The sequence below is a fragment of the Leptodactylus fuscus genome, chromosome 6, assembly GCF_031893055.1.
Source record: "Leptodactylus fuscus isolate aLepFus1 chromosome 6, aLepFus1.hap2, whole genome shotgun sequence".
Classification (NCBI taxonomy): Eukaryota; Metazoa; Chordata; class Amphibia; order Anura; family Leptodactylidae; genus Leptodactylus; species Leptodactylus fuscus.
Window position 1 is genome coordinate 152,896,249 of NC_134270.1, and position 19,487 is coordinate 152,915,735.

Consider the following 19,487-nt stretch of genomic DNA (forward strand, 5'->3'; position numbering starts at 1 on the left):
TTGTTCTCTGCAGCTGATACACAGAGAATGTAGCAGGAAGCAGACAGCGCTATCTTTGTGCAGTTGCCAGTCCAGGTACTGCAGGTCAGTTCATTCACTTGATAATACATGGTTGAGGGGATATCGTCACTCCATAGGGAGAGACCACCATTTAGGTATGTGGAGTCTTATTAAGCCATGAGCGCTCCACTGTGCAAAGGAACATGGGAAGAATATGCAAATCTGACTTCCATGATGTAATTAGGAAGCCAGTGCCTCAAGTATGCACACCAAGAGAGGGCGCTCCCTTTAACATCATGCCGACCTTCTCAGAGGCCTTTGTTTGCAATGATGTTGGGATTATACCAGATACAGTCTCTCAGCCAAGGACAGCTGTTTCAACGTATTTGCATCTCATCAGCTTGGTGCAGAGAGGACTGATCTGAGGTGAGGTGAGAGGCTTAGACAGGGTTGAGGGGATATCATCAATCCCTAGGGAGAGAACCACCATTTAGGTGAGTGGAGTCTTATTAAGCCATGAGCGCTCCACTGTGCAAAGGAACATGGGAAGAATATGCAAATCTGACTTCCATGATGTAATTAGGAAGCCAGTGCCTCAAGTATGCACACCAATAGAGGGCGCTCACTGAGAATGTGCAAGTCTATCTTCCATGATGTAATTAGGAAGACAGAGTCTCAGTCAAGACATCCAATAGAGGGCACTCCCTTTATCATCATGCCTCCCTTTAGCATCATACATGGCAGAGCAGTGTCAGGACTAGCTACCGGTTCTGTTACCTACCTGGTTGTATCTGAATCTTCCGGCACAGGTTTTTCCCCTTTCCATCCTTATAAATAGGCATGACACATATCTTGTTCATGGTTCCTTCTGCCAAGTCTGTTAGATATACACTGTGCGTCTGCGGAGCTACACTGATCACCGAGGAGCGGCCTGCCTGTCTGCGGCAGCGGACACGATAGCCCTGTACTTCTCCATCTGCAGACCCCCATGAGGCCTTCACACTGCTGAAGCCTAGGTCTTTGATGTTCAGGTACTTTACCTTTGTGTCGTCTGAAAAAAAAACGGGAAAATAATATCGACACCTGAGATTATCATGGAAACAAATGCAGACATTTTGTCCACTTTCACTACCAATTTATTTCTTATTGCTTCATAGTGGAAAATTTAGGGGGGGTTTGGTAGCACAGTTGCCCCCACTACATTGATAAGACTATATGCTGCTGACCAACTGCTGTTTTTACTGTGAAAGGGTCATTTTCACCTTTCTGACAGTGGAAGGCTGTGTATCATAATTCTTCTCACTCCAGTGGACCAGAGGGCAATACCCAGAGCGGCCGCCATCAAAGGAAATCAGAAAGGAGCCCCAAAGGCCCGATCATTCGGTGGAATCTGGTGCTAATTTTGCGACCTAATGTGAACAAGGCCTCCATTTATGTTTTCATTTATATTCCATCCTTCTATATGGACAATCCAATAACTCACATCCTTTTAGAGCTCATGATAAATTTGTATGGCTGTACGCAATGACTTACTGTGAAGGGTGCAGGCAATGGCCGACAAGGTTCTTTCGCCACCAGATTTAAATATGGCAGACACTGTAACCAGGTATGTTGTATTGGGCTTCAAGTTTTCCAGAACAGTGCTGTTCACCCTGCTGTCCACCTGCAAGGACCGTACTGTATTACTGGGGACTGGTCCGTATTGTATTTCATATCCAGCGACACTGGCAAGACTGGGACCCCAGCTCACCCGGAAACTGTGTGCAGTGGGGTCAGATATTAGGATGTGGGATGGAGAAGGCAGTTCTGTAAATAACCAAAATATCAATCAATTATTATACACTTAAAGGGATTGTCTGGGATTAGAAAAAATGCCCACTTTCTTCTAGAAACAGCGTCACACCTGTCCATGAATTGTGCTTGCTATTGCTATTCAGTAAAGTGAAGTAAATTGAAGTGTAAGGGTATGTTCACACAGCGGAAAATGAAGAGAAATTCTTCTTCATTTTATGCTGCCATAATCGGCTTCAGTATTGCTGTGATGGGATGCCGATGGAGAGGATCCGCGTTCTGTTGTGGCTTCTGCTGCTGATTAGGCTCAGGGAGCAGCAGAATCCTCAGCGGAATCAGCCACGGAATCCTCAGAAGAATAAGCCATGGAATCCTCAGCGGAATCAGCCACGGAATCCTGAGCGGAATCAGCCACGGAATCCTGAGTGGAATCAGCCACGGAATCCTGAGCGGAATCAGCCAAGGAATCCTCAGTGGAATCAGCCACGGAATCCTGAGCGGAATCAGCCACGGAATCCTGAGTGGAATACACCACGGTATCATGAGCGGAATCAGCCGTGGAATCCTGAGCGGAATCGGCCATGGAATCCTCACAGAATAAGCCACGGAATCCTCAGCGGAATCAGCCACAGATTCCTGAGAAGAATCAGCCAATGAATCCTGAGCGGAATCAGCCAATAAATCCTGAGCGGAATCAGCCACGGAATCCTCAGCGGAATCAGCCACGGAATCCTGAGCGGAATCAGCCATGGAATCCTCAGAAGAATCAGCCATGGAATCCTGAGCGGAATCAGCCACGGAATCCTGAGCAGAATCAGCCACGGAATCCTGAGCGGAATCAGCCAAGGAATCCTCAGTGGAATCAGCCATGGAATCCTCAGTGGATTCACCCACGGAATCCTGAGTGGAATACACCACGGAATCATGAGCGGAATCAGCCACAGAATACTGAGCGGAATCAGCCGCGGAATCCTGAGCGGAATCAGCCACGGAATCCTCAGGGCTAGTTCACACGGGGACATGGACGCTGATTTTGACAGCGGATTTCGCGGCCAAATCAGCGTCCATACAATGTATCCCTATGTGAACTGCTCGCTTTTTCTTTTCTGCTAGCTCGCTAGCAGAAAAAGAAGCGACATGACCTATCTTTCGGGCGGAAGCCGCTCGCGATGAGCCGCGGCTTCCGCCCAGCCGCAGCACCCTCCATGTCGGCTCATTCATTTGAGCCGACAGCGGAGGTGAGAGCCGCGACCGCGATGGTCGCGGCGGGAGCAGTTCACATAGTGTGGACATTGTATGGACGCTGATTTGGCCGCAAAATCTGCTGTCAAAATCAGCGTCCATGTCCCCGTGTGAACTAGCCCTCAGAAGAATCGGCCATGGAATCCTCACAGAATAAGCCATGGAATCCTGAGCGGAATCAGCCACGGAATCCTCAGCGGAATCAGCCACGGATTCCTGAGAAGAATCAGCTAATGAATCCTGAGCGGAATCAGCCAATGAATCCTGAGCTGAATCAGCCACGGAATCCTGAGCGGAATCAGCAACGGAATCCTGAGCGAAATCAGCCACGGAATCCTGAGCGAAATCAGCCACGGAATCCTGAGCGAAATCAGCCACGGAATCCTGAGTGGAATCAGCCAAGGAATCCTGAGTGGAATCAGCCACGGAATCCTCAGAAGAATCGGCCATGGAATCCTCACAGAATAAGCCATGGAATCCTGAGCGGAATCAGCCACGGAATCCTCAGAAGAATCGGCCATGGAATCCTCACAGAATAAGCCATGGAATCCTGAGCGGAATCAGCCCCGGAATCCTCAGCAAGATCGAGCAGGACACATTTTTTTCAACATTCTGCTGTAATCTCTGCGTCCCATTCAGGGCAAAATCTGCTGCGGATTTGGGGGTAGATTCTGGCAAATGGCTTGTTCCTATGTGTGAACCTACTCTAATACCAGACATCACATGTGGCCAGAAGAGTTGCTGGTTTTGGAAGTGGCATGTTTTTCTAATCCTGGAAAACCCCTTCAATATGATCAAAAGTACAATTAATTCTAAACACATGCCAGGCATTAGACAAATCACAGAGAATCACTAAAGATGATTAAGGATTAAAGAGGATCTTTCAGCCACTCTCCCACCTAGCCCCACCATATCTAAGCAATCAGTGCTGTTAGTTTTGGTACCAGATATGATATATAGGCTTCTACTATAAAGTGGGCCTGTCTAAGTCAGGAGTGATCAGAATCTCACTGTTTGCCTACTCCTGCCTGACACCACTCTCTTGGCATTAGAGAGTCTATTTATCATATCCGGCACCAAAACTAACAGCACTGATTGCTCAGGAAAGGAGTTTGTGGAGGTGGCGAAAGGTTCTCTTTAAAAAAAAAAAAAGAAAAAAAAATCCCTTTAATATTTCATGCATATATTATATGTAAATATATTGCATAGCCATAGTGATGGCTGATAACATTCTTACTACCTTACTGGTTCCATCTTCCCTAGCATTGCCAAGCTCCCATATAACCACTCTTGCTACTTACTTTCAAGTGTTGAGAGGTGAACGCTCTGTGGTTGGACATTGTGGAAATTGGACTCAGAGAACACTGTGGCCTGATACTGGGTATTTGGGCTTAAATGACTAAATATCATATTCGTCTGGTCAAGGGACAAAGTCTTCCTAAGTTTCCTCCGTGGATCTGATACTAATGCGAGCTCCACTACGTAGGGTCCCTTGTCTCCTGGCATCCTTGACCAGGCCAGCTGGAAACTTGATGTTGTAATATCCCGGGCATATAGCGCCCTCTTCAGGTTCAGGTCTGTGAAGGTATATAATTATGGTTATTACATTGTTACCCTGTTTCACATAGTTTGGTTATGACAAGCGTACTCTGGGCCAGGCTCACCTGGCGATCTGCTATATTGCTATATATGCAATTATTACAGCAGCCATATCTTAGACTATACCCTTCAAGGTAAAAGAATGATAGCGCTATACTGTACTATCATGGGAGGAGATTTGATCACAAACTGTATTCAGGTGTCTCCCGTTTTTATGATTGGCGTGAGAGGGGGAAGGGCAAGAATAGGTTACAGAGTATCCCCAATAATCAATACGACGCTCCTTCCCCATCCCCCATAAACTTACCTACAAGAGTAGAGACTTGAATAGATCCATATGGGACCCCGGACTCATGGAGAAGGGAGACCTGGTAGGTGGTGTCGGAGGGCAGGTTACTAAACATCGCACTAGTCGCATCCCCTGACAAAATCTTCTGTACTTTTCTACTTGGATCAAATATAGGGAAATATTCCACAATATAATTGCCCCAATCTCCAGGAAGCCTGGACCAAGACAACTGGAAACTTGTAGACGTTCTGTCCACGACATGCAGGTTTCTTGCTTTAAGTGGATCTGCAAACATATAAAAGTCCTTGGTAACCATCATGATGTATTATTTATATAGTCGCGCCATCTCTCATGACATCTGAGGTTCACATGAAGACGACTGTGTCAGCTCTTTACTTCCTCACCACATGTATGTGACTCTGCAATGTCTAATAATCCGGGATCTGCTGATACTACGGTATATACTGTCATTGTGTTACTTATCCTGTACTGACCCTATAGGACAGCACGGATTATACAGTCTTGTGGGCCCCGCTGCAATCTTTTGTCCGGGCCCCCTACCTCATCCCTACAGTGAATTCTTGATAGTGATGGTTTTGGGTGCTAAGGAGTTTAATCCCCCTTAGTGTGGTTAGGGGTAATCTGGGGGTCTCCTTGGTTTATGGGCCAGATGGAAGCTGCAATCTCAATACTGATGCCAGTGCTTATGGGCCCCGGTGCGACTGCATCCTCTGCACCCTCTGCACCCCTCAAGTTACACTTCTGACTCATAACATCATAGATAACTCCATTGCTAGGCGTCCTCTCCTGGAATACTGGTCAAGCCATGAAATTGGACACTCACACGGACCCAGTTTGACCTGTTGGTTGCATAAATCTAGGCTTAGTGCACGGTGCTCAAACAAAGACATATACAAGGATACAGAAACAAACCTGGAAGGGTAGAAACCCGGATATACTGCACTTGTTTAAACTGCCCCTTGGAGTCAGGGATAAAGGTGACCTGGTATACGGTATCCGGGGTTAGGTTCTTGAGTATCATACTAGTCAGCTCCCCATATAAAACCTCCTGTACGGACTTGCTTAAGTTCGTCAATGGGGCATATTCCAGCACATATCGCCCTGTATCTCCAGGCAACTTGGACCAAGCAAACTGGAAACTTGTAGACGTTCTGTCCAGGACATGCAGGTTTCTTGCTTTAACTGGATCTGCAAACATGAAGTATTTGATAACAATGATGTATTTATATAGATGGATCTTATGTGAGGTCCACTTAAACATCCCATAATGACCCCAATTACAGTCTGGATTATACCTCAGAGCTGCGTTTATAATTCTGCTGGTTACTATTAGAAACAGTAGATTATTAATCCCTCTAAGCTAGTCTATATTCCAACAACCATGGATTAAAACAGCTATGAACAGTGGACACATTGGTTGAATTTTTATGGCAATCGTGTGTGACCAGTTTTCACAAATTCCAGCAAGGAATTCTTAGCTCTGAAGCCAGTAAAATGAATGCAGCTAATGAATGCACGTGATGAGAAATGCAATATTTTTACAAGAATTAACAGATTATAAATGACCTGATTCACTTTTAGGTTACAGAATATCCCCAATAAATCAATACGACGCCCCTCCTCCATCCCCCGTATACTTACCTATGAGAGTAGAGACTTGAATACTTCCATATGGGACCCCGGACTCATGGAGAAGGGAGACCTGGTAGGTGGTGTTGGAGGGCAGGTTACTAAATATCGCACTAGTCACATCCCCTGATAAAGTCTTCTGTACTTTTCTACTTGGATCCAAAATGGGGAAATATTCCACAATATAATTTCCCCAATCTTCAGGAAGTCTGGACCAAGACAACTGGAAACTTGTCATTGTTACATTAATGACCTGGAAATTTCTTTTCAAAGGTTCTAAAGACAAAATGGAGTCATTATTAGTGATGGAAATCTGGATAAGTTATTATACAACATGCATGGTGGCACCAAGCACCCACACTGATCAGCTCTCCTTAGCAGCGGATACACAGAGAATGGAGCAGGAAGCAGACAGCGCTGTTCTCTGTGTACTGATCTGAACTCAAATGAATGGGAGCTGATCTGCAGTACCTAGTCTGGCCACCACCAGAAAATGGAGCTGTCCATTCTTCCTGTCGGACCCCACTGATCTGGTAACAAGCAGCATATGTAGGCTAAGGCACCACATTGCGGAAATGCAACTTTTTTTGTTGCAGATTTTGTTAAGTTTTTTGAACCAAAGCCAAGAATGGCTACAGAAGTAATGGGGAATATATAGGAAGTTCTTATACTGCTCCCTTCTGCTCAATCCACTCCTGGCTCAAAAAAACGCAGAAAAATCTGCAACAAAAAAAGCTGCGTTTCCGTAACGTGGGGCCTCAGCCTCGTTGGTTACAAGTGACAGGGATCCTGCTTCTACTATCAACTCCACTTGCCCTTTAACCAGTATAAGTGTTTCTATCTCATTGAAGAAACCATACACCTACCTGATCGAGTGGCAACCATGATGACTTCCGGAAGAGCATAGCTTGCACTGTAATCCAATGTGATCCGGTACATAGTATCTGCTCTTAGTCCGCTCACAGCCACACTGGTCTCATCTCCAGGCCCAGTTTTTCGTTGTCTCCTCCCTGGATCAGAAATGGGCTCATACTCCAATATATAATACCCTTCATCTCCAGGCAGCCTCGTCCAGGTCAAGAGAAAACCTGTATGTGTGATGTCCCGAGCCTGAAAATTCCTTGTGCGCGTGTGTTCTGTAGGGATGGATCAATATCAGCACATATACTGTATCACAGGACATCACATATACTGTATCACAGGACATCACATATACCGTATCACAGGACATCACATATACCGTATCACAGGACATCACATATACCGTATCACAGGACATCACATATACCGTATCACAGGACATCACATATACTGTATCACAGGACATCGCATATACCGTATCACAGGACATCGCATATACTGTATCACAGGACATCACATATACTGTATCACAGGACATCACATATACCGTATCACAGGACATCGCATATACCGTATCACAGGACATCACATATACTGTATCACAGGACATCGCATATACCGTATCACAGGACATCGCATATACCGTATCACAGGACAGCGCATATACCGTATCACAGGACATCACATATACCGTATCACAGGACATCACATATACTGTATCACAGGACATCGCATATACCGTATCACAGGACATCGCATATACTGTATCACAGGACATCACATATACTGTATCACAGGACATCACATATACCGTATCACAGGACATCGCATATACCGTATCACAGGACATCACATATACTGTATCACAGGACATCGCATATACCGTATCACAGGACATCGCATATACCGTATCACAGGACAGCGCATATACCGTATCACAGGACAGCGCATATACCGTATCACAGGACATCGCATATACCGTATCACAGGACATCGCATATACCGTATCACAGGACATCACATATACCGTATCACAGGACATCGCATATACCGTATCACAGGACATCACATATACCGTATCACAGGACATCGCATGTACCGTATCACAGGACATCTCATATACTGTATCACAGGACATCGCATATACCGTATCACAGGACATCACATATACTGTATCACAGGACATCGCATATACCGTATCACAGGACATCACATATACTGTATCACAGGACATCGCATATACTGTATCACAGGACATCACATATACTGTATCACAGGACATCACATAATCTGTCTACATGTAACACGTCTCCCCATGGCGTCTTACCTGGTTGAGTAGTGAGCTCTATCGTCTGTAGCTGGATGTGCGGCATGTTGGATTCTGGTATGAAGGTGATCTCGTATGTGGTGTTGGGTCTGAGGTTTCCTATTACGGCTCTGCTCTCATCGTACAATGTCATCTTTGATATGACGTGTGGTTGGGACGTTGAGGCATAATTCACTGTATAAAGTCCTGTATCTCCTTCTAATCTGGACCAGGTTAAATAAACACCCCTTGAGCTGATATTGTAGACTTGTAGATTTCTTGCTTTGATCATGTCTGTAATAGAAAATGAGGCAGGTAAGGGCCAAACAAGTGGTCAAGCCTTCTTTCGTAGAGGCCATGAAATGTATAATAACTCCTGAGGACACGCCCATCTGTGATCCCCATTGATTTCAATGGACATGTCAGTTCTAGAACCAGAACCCATATGGCAGGTGGACCCCTATGTTACCCTGGAACCCCCTATCTGATCATGGGTATCCAAACCAGTAGTTATCATTGATGGGAGCAGTAGCAGGGTAGTCTTTGGCATTAGGTGCTGTGTACTTATTCATGACTATAGTAATCTGCCTACCTACCTGGTAAGGTGGTGACCGGGAGAACCTGTGACTGTAAAGCCTCCAGCTTGGATTCAGGAATGAATGTGACCTGGTAGGTCGTGTTCGGTGTTAAACCGCTGACCACCACGCTGGTCTGGTCGCCATACAATGTCTTCCTTGTCTTCCTCCTTGGATAAGACAGCAAAGCATAATCCAGAAAGTAACGTCCTGTGTCACCTACTAACTTGGACCAGGTGGTAGTAAAACTGGTGGTTGTGACATTGAAGATCTGGAGGTTTCTTGCTTGGATGTAATCTGTAAAACCAGAGTATGGTAGATTAATACAGCGCTGACTGGCTACAATATAGCCTATGGGCCCTCTCCCCTTCTATTTCCCTTTAAGAGCAACACACTCTGATATAATGGAGCAAAGACCAATAGCGCTCTACACGGAACATGGACGTACCTGGGAGTGTAGATACTTGGATGGTTTCAGGTTGAATATCTGGGTCATTCGAGTCAGGTACGAGTGTGACCTGGTAGGTGGTATTTGGGGTTAAAGCGCTAAGGACCACACTAGTCTCCTCCACCGATGTCCTCTTCTGTAACTTTCCCCTTGGGTCAGACAGTGGTGAATACTCCAAAACATACACCCCTGTATCGCCAGATAACCTCGACCATGTCAGCCAGAAACTTGTCGTAGTTATATTCTGAGCCACCAGCTGCCTTTCTTCTTTCACTTCTGAAATAGGAAAATATTCAGGTTCCGGATCTCGTAAATTCAGTATTTCTCATGGATTGTCTCAGCCAATAAATCCCTGTCCAAGCAGTTGCCATTCTCTTATATGCAACGCTGCAGGTGGAAGATTCTGTGCAGGATCTGCCACAAGACTGTCGATTTAAGGTTGCTACTAGAGATGAGCGAACACTGTTCGGAACAGCCGCTCGGCCGTTCGGAACAGTGCTCACAGCACGCTCCCATAGAAATGAATGGAAGCGGCCGGCACACGGGGGGGTTAAGCGGCCAGCCGCCGGCAAAGTCTGCGTGCCAGGTGCTTCCATTCATTTCTATGAGAGCTGTTGATCCGAACAGTGTTCGCTCATCTCTAGTTGCTACACCTTCGGGTCAAACTTTGGCAGGGTCTGTTGAGCCAGTCAATGGTTTGAGGTGCAAAGCCAAACAGGGCTTTACTTTAGCATCCAATCTAAGGCTGAGGCATGATATGTTAACCATTTTCTGACACTTATTATCTGCCTGTGATTGCCATAGTTTTCTGGCTCTATGTTCTTAGATTTTACCCCCAGTACCTTCCTTGTTTTCTACTGTTTCCACAGTTTACTACATTTGGCTTGATCTCCTGGTTATACTCTCTCGTTGATTTGGCTTTATCTTTGACCTCCTGGACTAGACCAAGGCCTGAACCTCAGGTCTCTGCCTGCAATGGGGTTTTGTGCCTATTTTCTAGCACTTTGTTCTGGGGCTGTAACCTGAGATCATTTGTTCATCATGGGGGTGAAGAGTGCCCCATATATCTGAGCCCGACCAGAAAGCCATTAAGAAGCAGCATCTCCCGCTCTATTCCTGGCCATGTATTCCATGGTTCCCCATTCATCTACCTGGGCACTATGTAGTATCACATATATTTCACCTTGACAAGTGGAGACTAGTAATATAACATTTATAGCACTAACAACATTCATTTTACCTTGGAGTGTAGAGACTTCTATGGTTTGGAGCTGGAAATATTCAATATTGGACTCGGGGTACAGTGTGACCTTATAAGCAGTATTCGCAGTTAACCCTGTAATATCCAAACTAGTTTGATCCCCATGCAGATTGTGATGAATCTTCTTGCTTGCGTCAGTTACCGGTGCGTACTCCAAAACGTAATGTCCTATATCTTTGGACAGTAATCTTGGCCAGGTCACTCGGAAGCTGGTGTTTGTTATATTCACTGCTTGAAGTCTCTTTGCTTGGATCAGTTCTGAAATATGAAATATACGTAATATATGTAATTTACATTAGGCTAGGTTCACTTTCGTGTTCCCAATTCCACTTAAGGCGTCCACTATTCTAGATATGTAACACTTCAAAATAGACACAAGATGGCAGCATTGACTCTAGCGAAGATTCTCCTTCGTGAAATATCGGAGTCTCCTCCATAGAGTAAATGGCTTTATTTTCGTGGTCTTCGCCGTACTCACGATTTAATATACTTCACTAAAATGGGTTGTAGAAATAAATAAACCTCGTTAAAAAAAAAGCAAAAAAAAAACAAAAAAAAAAACAAGGCTGAGATATTGCATTTTTTTTAGAATAATTACACGCCTGGAGCTTTTATATTTGATATAACTTTATACTGTGTCCAAGTTATTCTGACGCTCTGCATATTGTACCGACTGCGTATTATACCCGCCAGGCAGGCTGCCTTTCCAAGCCAAGTTTTTTTCATCCTGTTGAATATCCTGCGTCCTTGTATAAAGAAGTATATGGATGTCTATCAGGACGGTGTAACAGGATGTCTAACCTGTAGTATCCTGTCGCCATGGACTTGTGTTGTATGTGAATGTGGATCCATCAGCAATGCAGAAAAATGTCTGCCCATTGGAAAGACAGATCCTGACATAAACCTGTCAATCGGGTAGGAGTAGGAATTTGCGCCATGAGCTTTGTCGGTGTAGCTATAGGTCCCAGTTTACAGGAATGCTTTTAGTATCTGCAAGTCGGTGCACATACGTCAGTCATGTCTTTCCCATCCCGTGCTTGAACCTGACGGCATATGTCATTTTTACAGCCGTATATAACTATGGCGTAGTATCTTTGACTGTCACACTTTCATTGTTGTAAGCAAAATGGAGGCCCAAAGGGAAAGGGCTGTGTGATTCAGGTGACCCTAACCTGTCTGTAGGGCTTAGTTATATATTGGGTGACCGAATCAATGGAGAAATGTATTAAAGTTACCGTTTCAGTGCGTAGAACATTAGAACATGGCTTAAGAATGACAAAAAATTTTGCACTTTGTCCGTTATCGGACCTACTTGGCACGTTCCAAAAAAAGAATTCTGGCACATTTGCCACCAGTGCTCACATATTAGGACTGGCATGTGATGACCCAGACCGAACAGTTTCCTGGTTGGTAGAGCAAGGTATGGAAAGTGCAGCCATATTGGTTGTCAGTTGCTTCTCAGCAAACCATAAGTTTGCCGTAGCTCCCAACCGTACCGCATCCCGCGGGACAGTCCCGATTTTAGACTGCTGTGCCACAGTCCTGCACAGCTTACAGCATTACAGCAAAGCTTCACTCCTGTACTCAGAAGGACCTGTGTGACATCAGACGTCACGTGACTAGGTGGGCGTGTCTTTGTATCCCATACAACGCAGCAAGAGATGGAAAGATGTGTGGTCTAAGGTACTGGGGGGGGGGGGGGAGGGGGGGTATGTGAGATGCAGGGTGGACTATGTGGGGAGGACATGTGGGGTTCAGGGTGTACTATGGAGGGATGTGGGGTGCGAGATTGACTGTAGGTAGGGGGAGAGATGTGGGTCGCATGGGTGTACTATGGGGGGTGATATGTGGGGTGCATGGGTGTACTGTGGGGGCAGAGATGTGGGGTGCAGTATGTACTGTGTGTGGGGGAGATGTGGGGTGCATGGGTGTACTGTGGGGTGCTTGGGTGAACTGTGAGGGGAGAGTTATGGGGTACAGTGTGGACTGTGGGGTGCAAGGTGTACTGTGGCGGGATGTGGGGTGCAAGGTTGACTGTGAGTGGAGGAAAGATGTGGGGTGCATGGGTGTACTGTGAGGGGAGAGATGTGGGGTGCATGGGTATACTTTGAGGGGAGAGATGTGGGGTGCAGGGTGTATCCAATGAGAAATGGATGGGAATGGGCGGAGTCAATATGTAAGTAGGTGGAGCCCAAAGTTGGGAGGTATGACTTTGCTATTGATATATGGTGACACGCCAGTCTATGTCATATAGGACATCCTATCTGTTGTGTGTAGATATGGAGGCAGGAACATGAATAAGTGACCGGCTGTCTGTAACTATAACACATGGACACAGGTGAGACGCTGTAGGGTTCCCATATTCCCAGTGACTCAGGAGTGTCTGTATTTAGCTGGTCCTTGTTCTTGCCATGTCATAGACAACTAAGCAGAGCCAGGGCTATAAAAATCTGATCTGTATCGCGTACTCACAGGCGTGTCTGCTCGGGTCTAAAGATAAAAATTGCTGTTGTGTCATAATCTATATCTGGCACTATTCCGCTAAATATATAAATAGATACGATGGAAAAACATCATAGTAAGGCTGGGATCACATCTGCAGAAAATCAGCGGCAAGAAAAGTCCCATCTCACGGCCCCAAACTTATCTCCAGAATGGCGGTTCCTTCTACTGCCTGGTAGAGGTGTGCGCACATGTGTGACTCTCTCCATTCACTTCTATGTAGGTGCACTTTAAACATGGAGATCTCAATGCTATAAAATACCCTGTTTTAGGCCGGGACCCCACAGGACGTAAACGCCACGGTTAGCCCACAGCAGAGATGCTGCAGGAAAAGTCGCGGCGTTGTACAGTGCAGGCAAAGTGGGTGGGATTCATGGGAAAAAAACGCAGTGTGGACACGCTGCGATTTGTAAAGCCGTTGCGGCTTTGCAAATCGCAGCATGTCAATTATATCGATGAAAACGCCGGCGGCTTTCCCGTAGATATAATGGGAAGAGAAAGTCCGTGGAGGAAAACTCTGTGAACTTTCTCTTCAAAGCGCTGCGGCAAGAACCGCAATGCGATCACGCTAGCAGAAAAAAGAAGCAAACCGCTCCTATTGAAGTCAGTGTGATCTCTGTGTGAACAGACCCATACAGTGAAACCTCTTCGAGAAGACCTTACCCAAGACACATTTTCTGCAATGATTTTCAGTTTTCCATACCAACCATTTTCTTTGAGAAGACCACCCCCCTTTAAGACTACTTTTTACTGCAATTTTGGGGGTCGTCTCAAAGAGGTTTCACCGTTCTCCATAATCTGTGTTAGGTAGATCTACGTACCAATGATGGAGTCTCGCAGTTCCTTGGTAATAATGCCTAGATCATCCTTGTCTACAAACTGTAGGAATTTCTCATTTGGTTCACTAGCGGCAGCAGATAACTCCCGGAAATTTCCTCGACCCGTTGTGGAAATAATAAATACTGAAACCCCCATGTCCTTGAGAAGATTCATTGGCGAAGAGATGTCATCAGTGGACAATCCATCTGTCACCCACACCAGAACTTTTGGGACATCAGCCCTAGAACCAAAGTCTTCTGCATATAGGTTCTTCTTCACATAATCAATAGCTTTGCCCGTATTTGTATCTCCCATGCGTTGTCTTATTTTCGGGATAGCTTTCTGGATATCCTTACTAGAACTGTATTGGTTCAAGTTGAATTCCAGTGTAGGATCAGTGCTGATCTGAACAACGCTAGCTTGAACGTGCTGTGGACCAAACTTGAAAGGTTGGAGAAGATCCCCAATGAAATGTTTGACTTTGGCAAATTCATCATAGGTGACGCTTCCAGAACTGTCCAGTAGAAAGAAAAGATCACCTTCTGAGTCTGGGACAAAGCTGGAATGATCTGAAAACCAAAAAGAAAAGTATTTATACACTTGAAAACTTAAAATTATTCAAAAATTTGCATTATAAACAGTCAACCCCGTTTAATGGCGGCCCAATGTTATACCATAAATCTGCATATGGATTTTACGCTCATCCTCAGTAATGTCTACTTTTGTGTTTTGGTGGAATACAGCTATGGATAGTGCAAAGTCACACTGAGGCTCTGGTGCCTGAGGGACAAGACCCAGATGCTTCCGGTTACTTCTGTGTCGGCAGAATTTTGGGGCCGATTTCCATAAACCTTCAAAAAATCTGACTTACCTAACTTATTCTTCAACTTCAAGACCTACCCTCCTACTTGAGAACCATAGTCAAGTATGAAACCATGCTCAAACCCCAACCTCAACATTACCCTGGAAAATGCCTTGGCAGATAGTCTTATAGTGTGAGAATTTGTCAGTAAAACAGAAATATAATGATATCAGGGGGGTGGGCTGCTCTTGAGCTTTATTGACTATAAGGGACAGAAGGGAGACAGCTGCTCAATCCAACCTACAATTGTATAAATGATCAGACTTTACATCCTTGAGCCCACCATGTCAAGATAAGACTGAATACCCAACATTGGCTCAAGTGGATACCCTTCTTTCATTGTACTGTAGGACCTCACAAGCCCTGTTGGGGTTGGAGTCCATTGTCATGAATGAAGGGATCCACCGTGTCAAAATAAGACTAAGGGCCCAACATCCGTCCAAGTGGATTGTCTTCTTTTATTGTACAGTAGGACCTCACAAGCCCTGTTGGGTTTGGAGTCCATTGTCATGAATGAAGGGATCTACCATGTCAAGGTAAGACTGAGTGCCCAACATCTGCCCAAGTGGATTGTCTTCTTTCATTGTACTGTAAAACCTCACAAGCCCTGTTGGGGTTGGAGTCCACTGTCATGAATGAAGGGATCCACCATGTCAAGATAAGACTAAGTGCCCAACATCTGTCCAAGTGGATTGTCTTCTTTCATTGTACTGTAGGACCTCACAAGCCCTGTTGGGGTTGGAGTCCACTGTCCTGAATGAAGTGATCCGCCATGTCAAGGTAAGACTAAGTGCCCAACATCTGTCCAAGTGGATTGTCTTCTTTCATTGTACTGTAGGACCTCACAAGCCCTGTTGGGGTTGGAGTCCATTGTCATGAATGAAGTGATCCGCCATGTCAAGGTAAAACTGAGTGCCCAACATCCGCCCAAGTGGATTGTCTTCTTTCATTGTACTGTAGGACCTCACAAGCCCTCTTGTGTTTGATGTCCATTGTTATGAATGAGGGATGATCAGAATTAGAAGATCAGGAGGATGTTTGGTGATATGTCATCTTTCTTAGGTTCATCTACATTCAGAAAGGTCAGATGACATACATAGCTAACACCTGTATCTGAATTCCCTAGATATCTTCTAGTATTTCAGGACTGTCAGATTAGCCACGTGCAGGTCTTTTGACAGACATAATTGTAGACACAGATCTCTTAAGCTCGGAGTCTTACCTCATCCTTCAGTAATTCTGCGCATCATAAAATGTCGTGTAAATCTGACAAACCTGGCCTTTGACCCCAAAAACTCAATATTCTATTACACATCTACCTCGGAGTATGGTGGGGGAGGAATGATCTTCTTTTATATGAACGGAGTTGGTGTTTAACCTGAACAAAGTCCTCTCCTATTGTAAAAGCCGCTGAATAGATGGTGCTTGACGCTGCCATAGTCCAAGAGCAAACACTGACTTACAATAAGTAGGATTTGTGCTATATACATTTCCATCTGGATTTTCTGCAACTTCTTGTCTTGGCAGGGCAGTGTAAACCATACTTTACCAAATATACACGTATGCTCTACGAGGGGCGCACACAAGTGGGTAGTCATATTTTAGGTATGGAAGTAATCACTGATAACCCCCAAAAATTGGTAATGTGCCAATGCTTGCAGGTGGTCGGAGCAGGCAGAAAGACAATCGGTGCACACTAAGCGTCCATTCACACGGCTCTTTTTGTCTTCTATTTTTCATTGATCCATTGCCAAGAGACAGAAAAAAAATGGTCAGAAAAATGGATCATACGCATGGAAAAAAGATGCAACATAGATATTGAGAAAGGACACACTGATCAGAAGCAAATGCAAAATGGATGCAAAAATATGGGCACTTGGGTCGGATCCAAAACTGAAGGGGTTGTGTACATTGATAGTCCACCCCTCCTGATTCTTGGGAAATGCAGGAGGCGACAGGATTGATAATGTGACTAACGGTTGCACAACCATAACAGATGAGCCCACATTTGGCCAACCATGGTGTACTCCACCCCTGTATTCACTATTGTATGGTGCACCATTGTTATCTCTTACACCTTCCTGATGTTTGGGGTCTTGGGCGTACGACCCCTACTGATCACACAATGTTGACCAAGCTTACGGATAAGCCATCAACCCTTCAAGACATGTCTACAATCCCCATGTCTTCATTACTAGCCAGGTCCTAGAAAGTCTCCATGTGGGAGCCATATTCAAGGTCATATTGGTAGTCGTCCAACTTTTTCAAGAGTAGAACTTTTACTGAAGATGCCTTTTAAGTTTTTTAGGGGACGTACCCTTTCAGAAGTTCAGATCTGTACTCTATGACGGTTTCCGCAGTAGACATTGGAGCGCACCTTCAAAGGGTTAAAAAGAACAAGAGCAAACACATTCCAAGCCAAAAGTGTGCCAATAAAGCCGACACACCCAGGAACTCTGGCAAAAACAGACACATCCTGCCAGAGATTAAAAACAGCTTGGCCTGAAGAGACCTGTGGAAGTGTCAGTCTGGCAGACACGCCGGTGCGAGGTGTGACCTATAACTGGTTCATTGTCTGCTGCTTACTCATGTGCGTGGGGTTAACACATCACGTGTATGCTGCGCCGCTCTTTAGTAATTTGTTCTTGGTAATAGGGATGTCCGGGATTAAAAAAGAAACATAAAAACTGTGTTCCTAAAACAGCGCCACACCTGTCCACAGGCTGTGAGTAGTACTGCAGCAGGAGAAATTTTATGCTACATGGTTAGAAAAGACACAAAAGAAAGCATCAAAACACATAACTGCCCCCAGGGTGCGCGGCATTGATGTTATACGTTGCGCTGGCGTTCTTCTATATATGCATTATAATAACTTACTAATAAAATGATGGACTATCAGTGAAGTGCCGGATCAGTGCTGTGCCTGGACTATCATCTCACTATGTAATACAATTCAGTATGTTACAAGGAGATGCAAGTACGAGCTGACCATCCAGGAATTAGGGCAGTGCCCAGTGGTCCTCCTCGCACCTTAGTCAGTTGTGGTGCTTACAAACAAGGCACTTATTGAAGAGAACTTGTCACCAGGTCTGAATAATCCAATGACATATATCCCCTGATAGACACCATCACCCTGATAGGTGCTGTGTCTCCCTGATAGGTGCCTTCACCCTAATAGGTGCTGTTTCCCTGATGGGCGCCGTTGCCCTAATAGGTGCTGTTTCCCCTGATAGGTGCTGTCACCCTGATAGGTAATGTTTCCCTGATGGGCGCCGTTGCCCTAATAGGTGCTGTCTCCCTGATAGGTGCTGCTTCTTTGATAGGTGCTGTCACCCTGATAGGCGCCGTTGCCTTGATAGGTGCTGTCATTCTGATAGGTGCTCTCCCCCTGATAGGTGCTGTCTCCCTGATAGGTGCTGTCTCCCTGATAGGTGCTGCTTCTTTGATAGGTGCTGTCACCCTGATAGGCGCCGTTGCCTTGATAGGTGCTGTCATTCTGATAGGTGCTGTCACCCTGATAGGTGCAGTCACCCTGATAGGTGCAGTCACCCTGATAGGTGCAGTCACCCTGATAGGTGCAGTCACCCTGATAGGTGCTGTCTCCCTGATAGGTGCTGTCCCCCTGATAGGTGCTGTCCCCCTGATAGGTGCTGTCCCCCTGATAGATGCTGTCACCCTGATAGGTGCTGTCACCCTGATAGGTGCTGTTTCCTTGATAAGTACTGTCTCTCTGATAGGTGCCATCACTCTGATAGGTGCTGTCACACTAAGTACTATCACCTTGAGTATTTTAGTATTCTGTTTATTCAAATCCATTCGGCTATTCCAAAGATATAAGCCCTTTAAAAGTTGATGCAAATAAGGGTCTACTAGCCAAGTGGGTGGTAACACTACATGACATACAGCAGACAGAAAAATCACAATGTTACCGCCCACTTGACTAGTATATCCTAATTTGTATCAACACTAACAGGACTTATATCTTTGGAATGGCTGAACGGATTTGGATAAACAAAACATCAAAATGCTCAGGGTGACAGTAGCCGATCAGGGTGACGGTTTTGATCATTGTGATGGTGCCAATCAGATGATGTTATTAGGCCAAATATCATGGCTACAGTATAGTGGATGATAAGAAGCCACCGATCTTTATCACCCCTTGATGTATCAGATACGATATAGCAATGTGACAACTCTACACCCACCAGTGTGACACGAGATCCCATGTAGCCTTAGCCTGACAATATGAACACAAAGAGAAGAAAGCAGATTCTATATGAAA

General features: G+C 45.3%; 1 protein-coding gene across 3 annotated transcripts in view; it reads right to left on the reverse strand.

Annotated features, from left to right (window-relative positions):
* Nucleotides 1-19,487, reverse strand: part of VWA1 (von Willebrand factor A domain containing 1) — a 51,763-nt gene that overhangs the window by 5,109 nt on the left and 27,167 nt on the right. Inside the window, exons 2-13 of one of the 3 annotated variants that reach the window (XM_075277592.1) lie at nt 14,346-14,912; nt 11,002-11,280; nt 9,762-10,037; nt 9,335-9,610; nt 8,760-9,032; nt 7,438-7,707; nt 6,584-6,847; nt 5,855-6,130; nt 4,940-5,206; nt 4,335-4,610; nt 1,534-1,806; nt 782-1,051 (exon numbers count right to left, since the gene is read on the reverse strand). In XM_075277592.1, the coding sequence (XP_075133693.1) occupies nt 782-1,051; nt 1,534-1,806; nt 4,335-4,610; nt 4,940-5,206; nt 5,855-6,130; nt 6,584-6,847; nt 7,438-7,707; nt 8,760-9,032; nt 9,335-9,610; nt 9,762-10,037; nt 11,002-11,280; nt 14,346-14,912 (3,567 nt within the window). The remainder of the gene's footprint in view (nt 1-781; nt 1,052-1,533; nt 1,807-4,334; nt 4,611-4,939; nt 5,207-5,854; nt 6,131-6,583; nt 6,848-7,437; nt 7,708-8,759; nt 9,033-9,334; nt 9,611-9,761; nt 10,038-11,001; nt 11,281-14,345; nt 14,913-19,487) is intronic. The other 2 variants (XM_075277593.1, XM_075277594.1) reach the window with 2 other exon arrangements.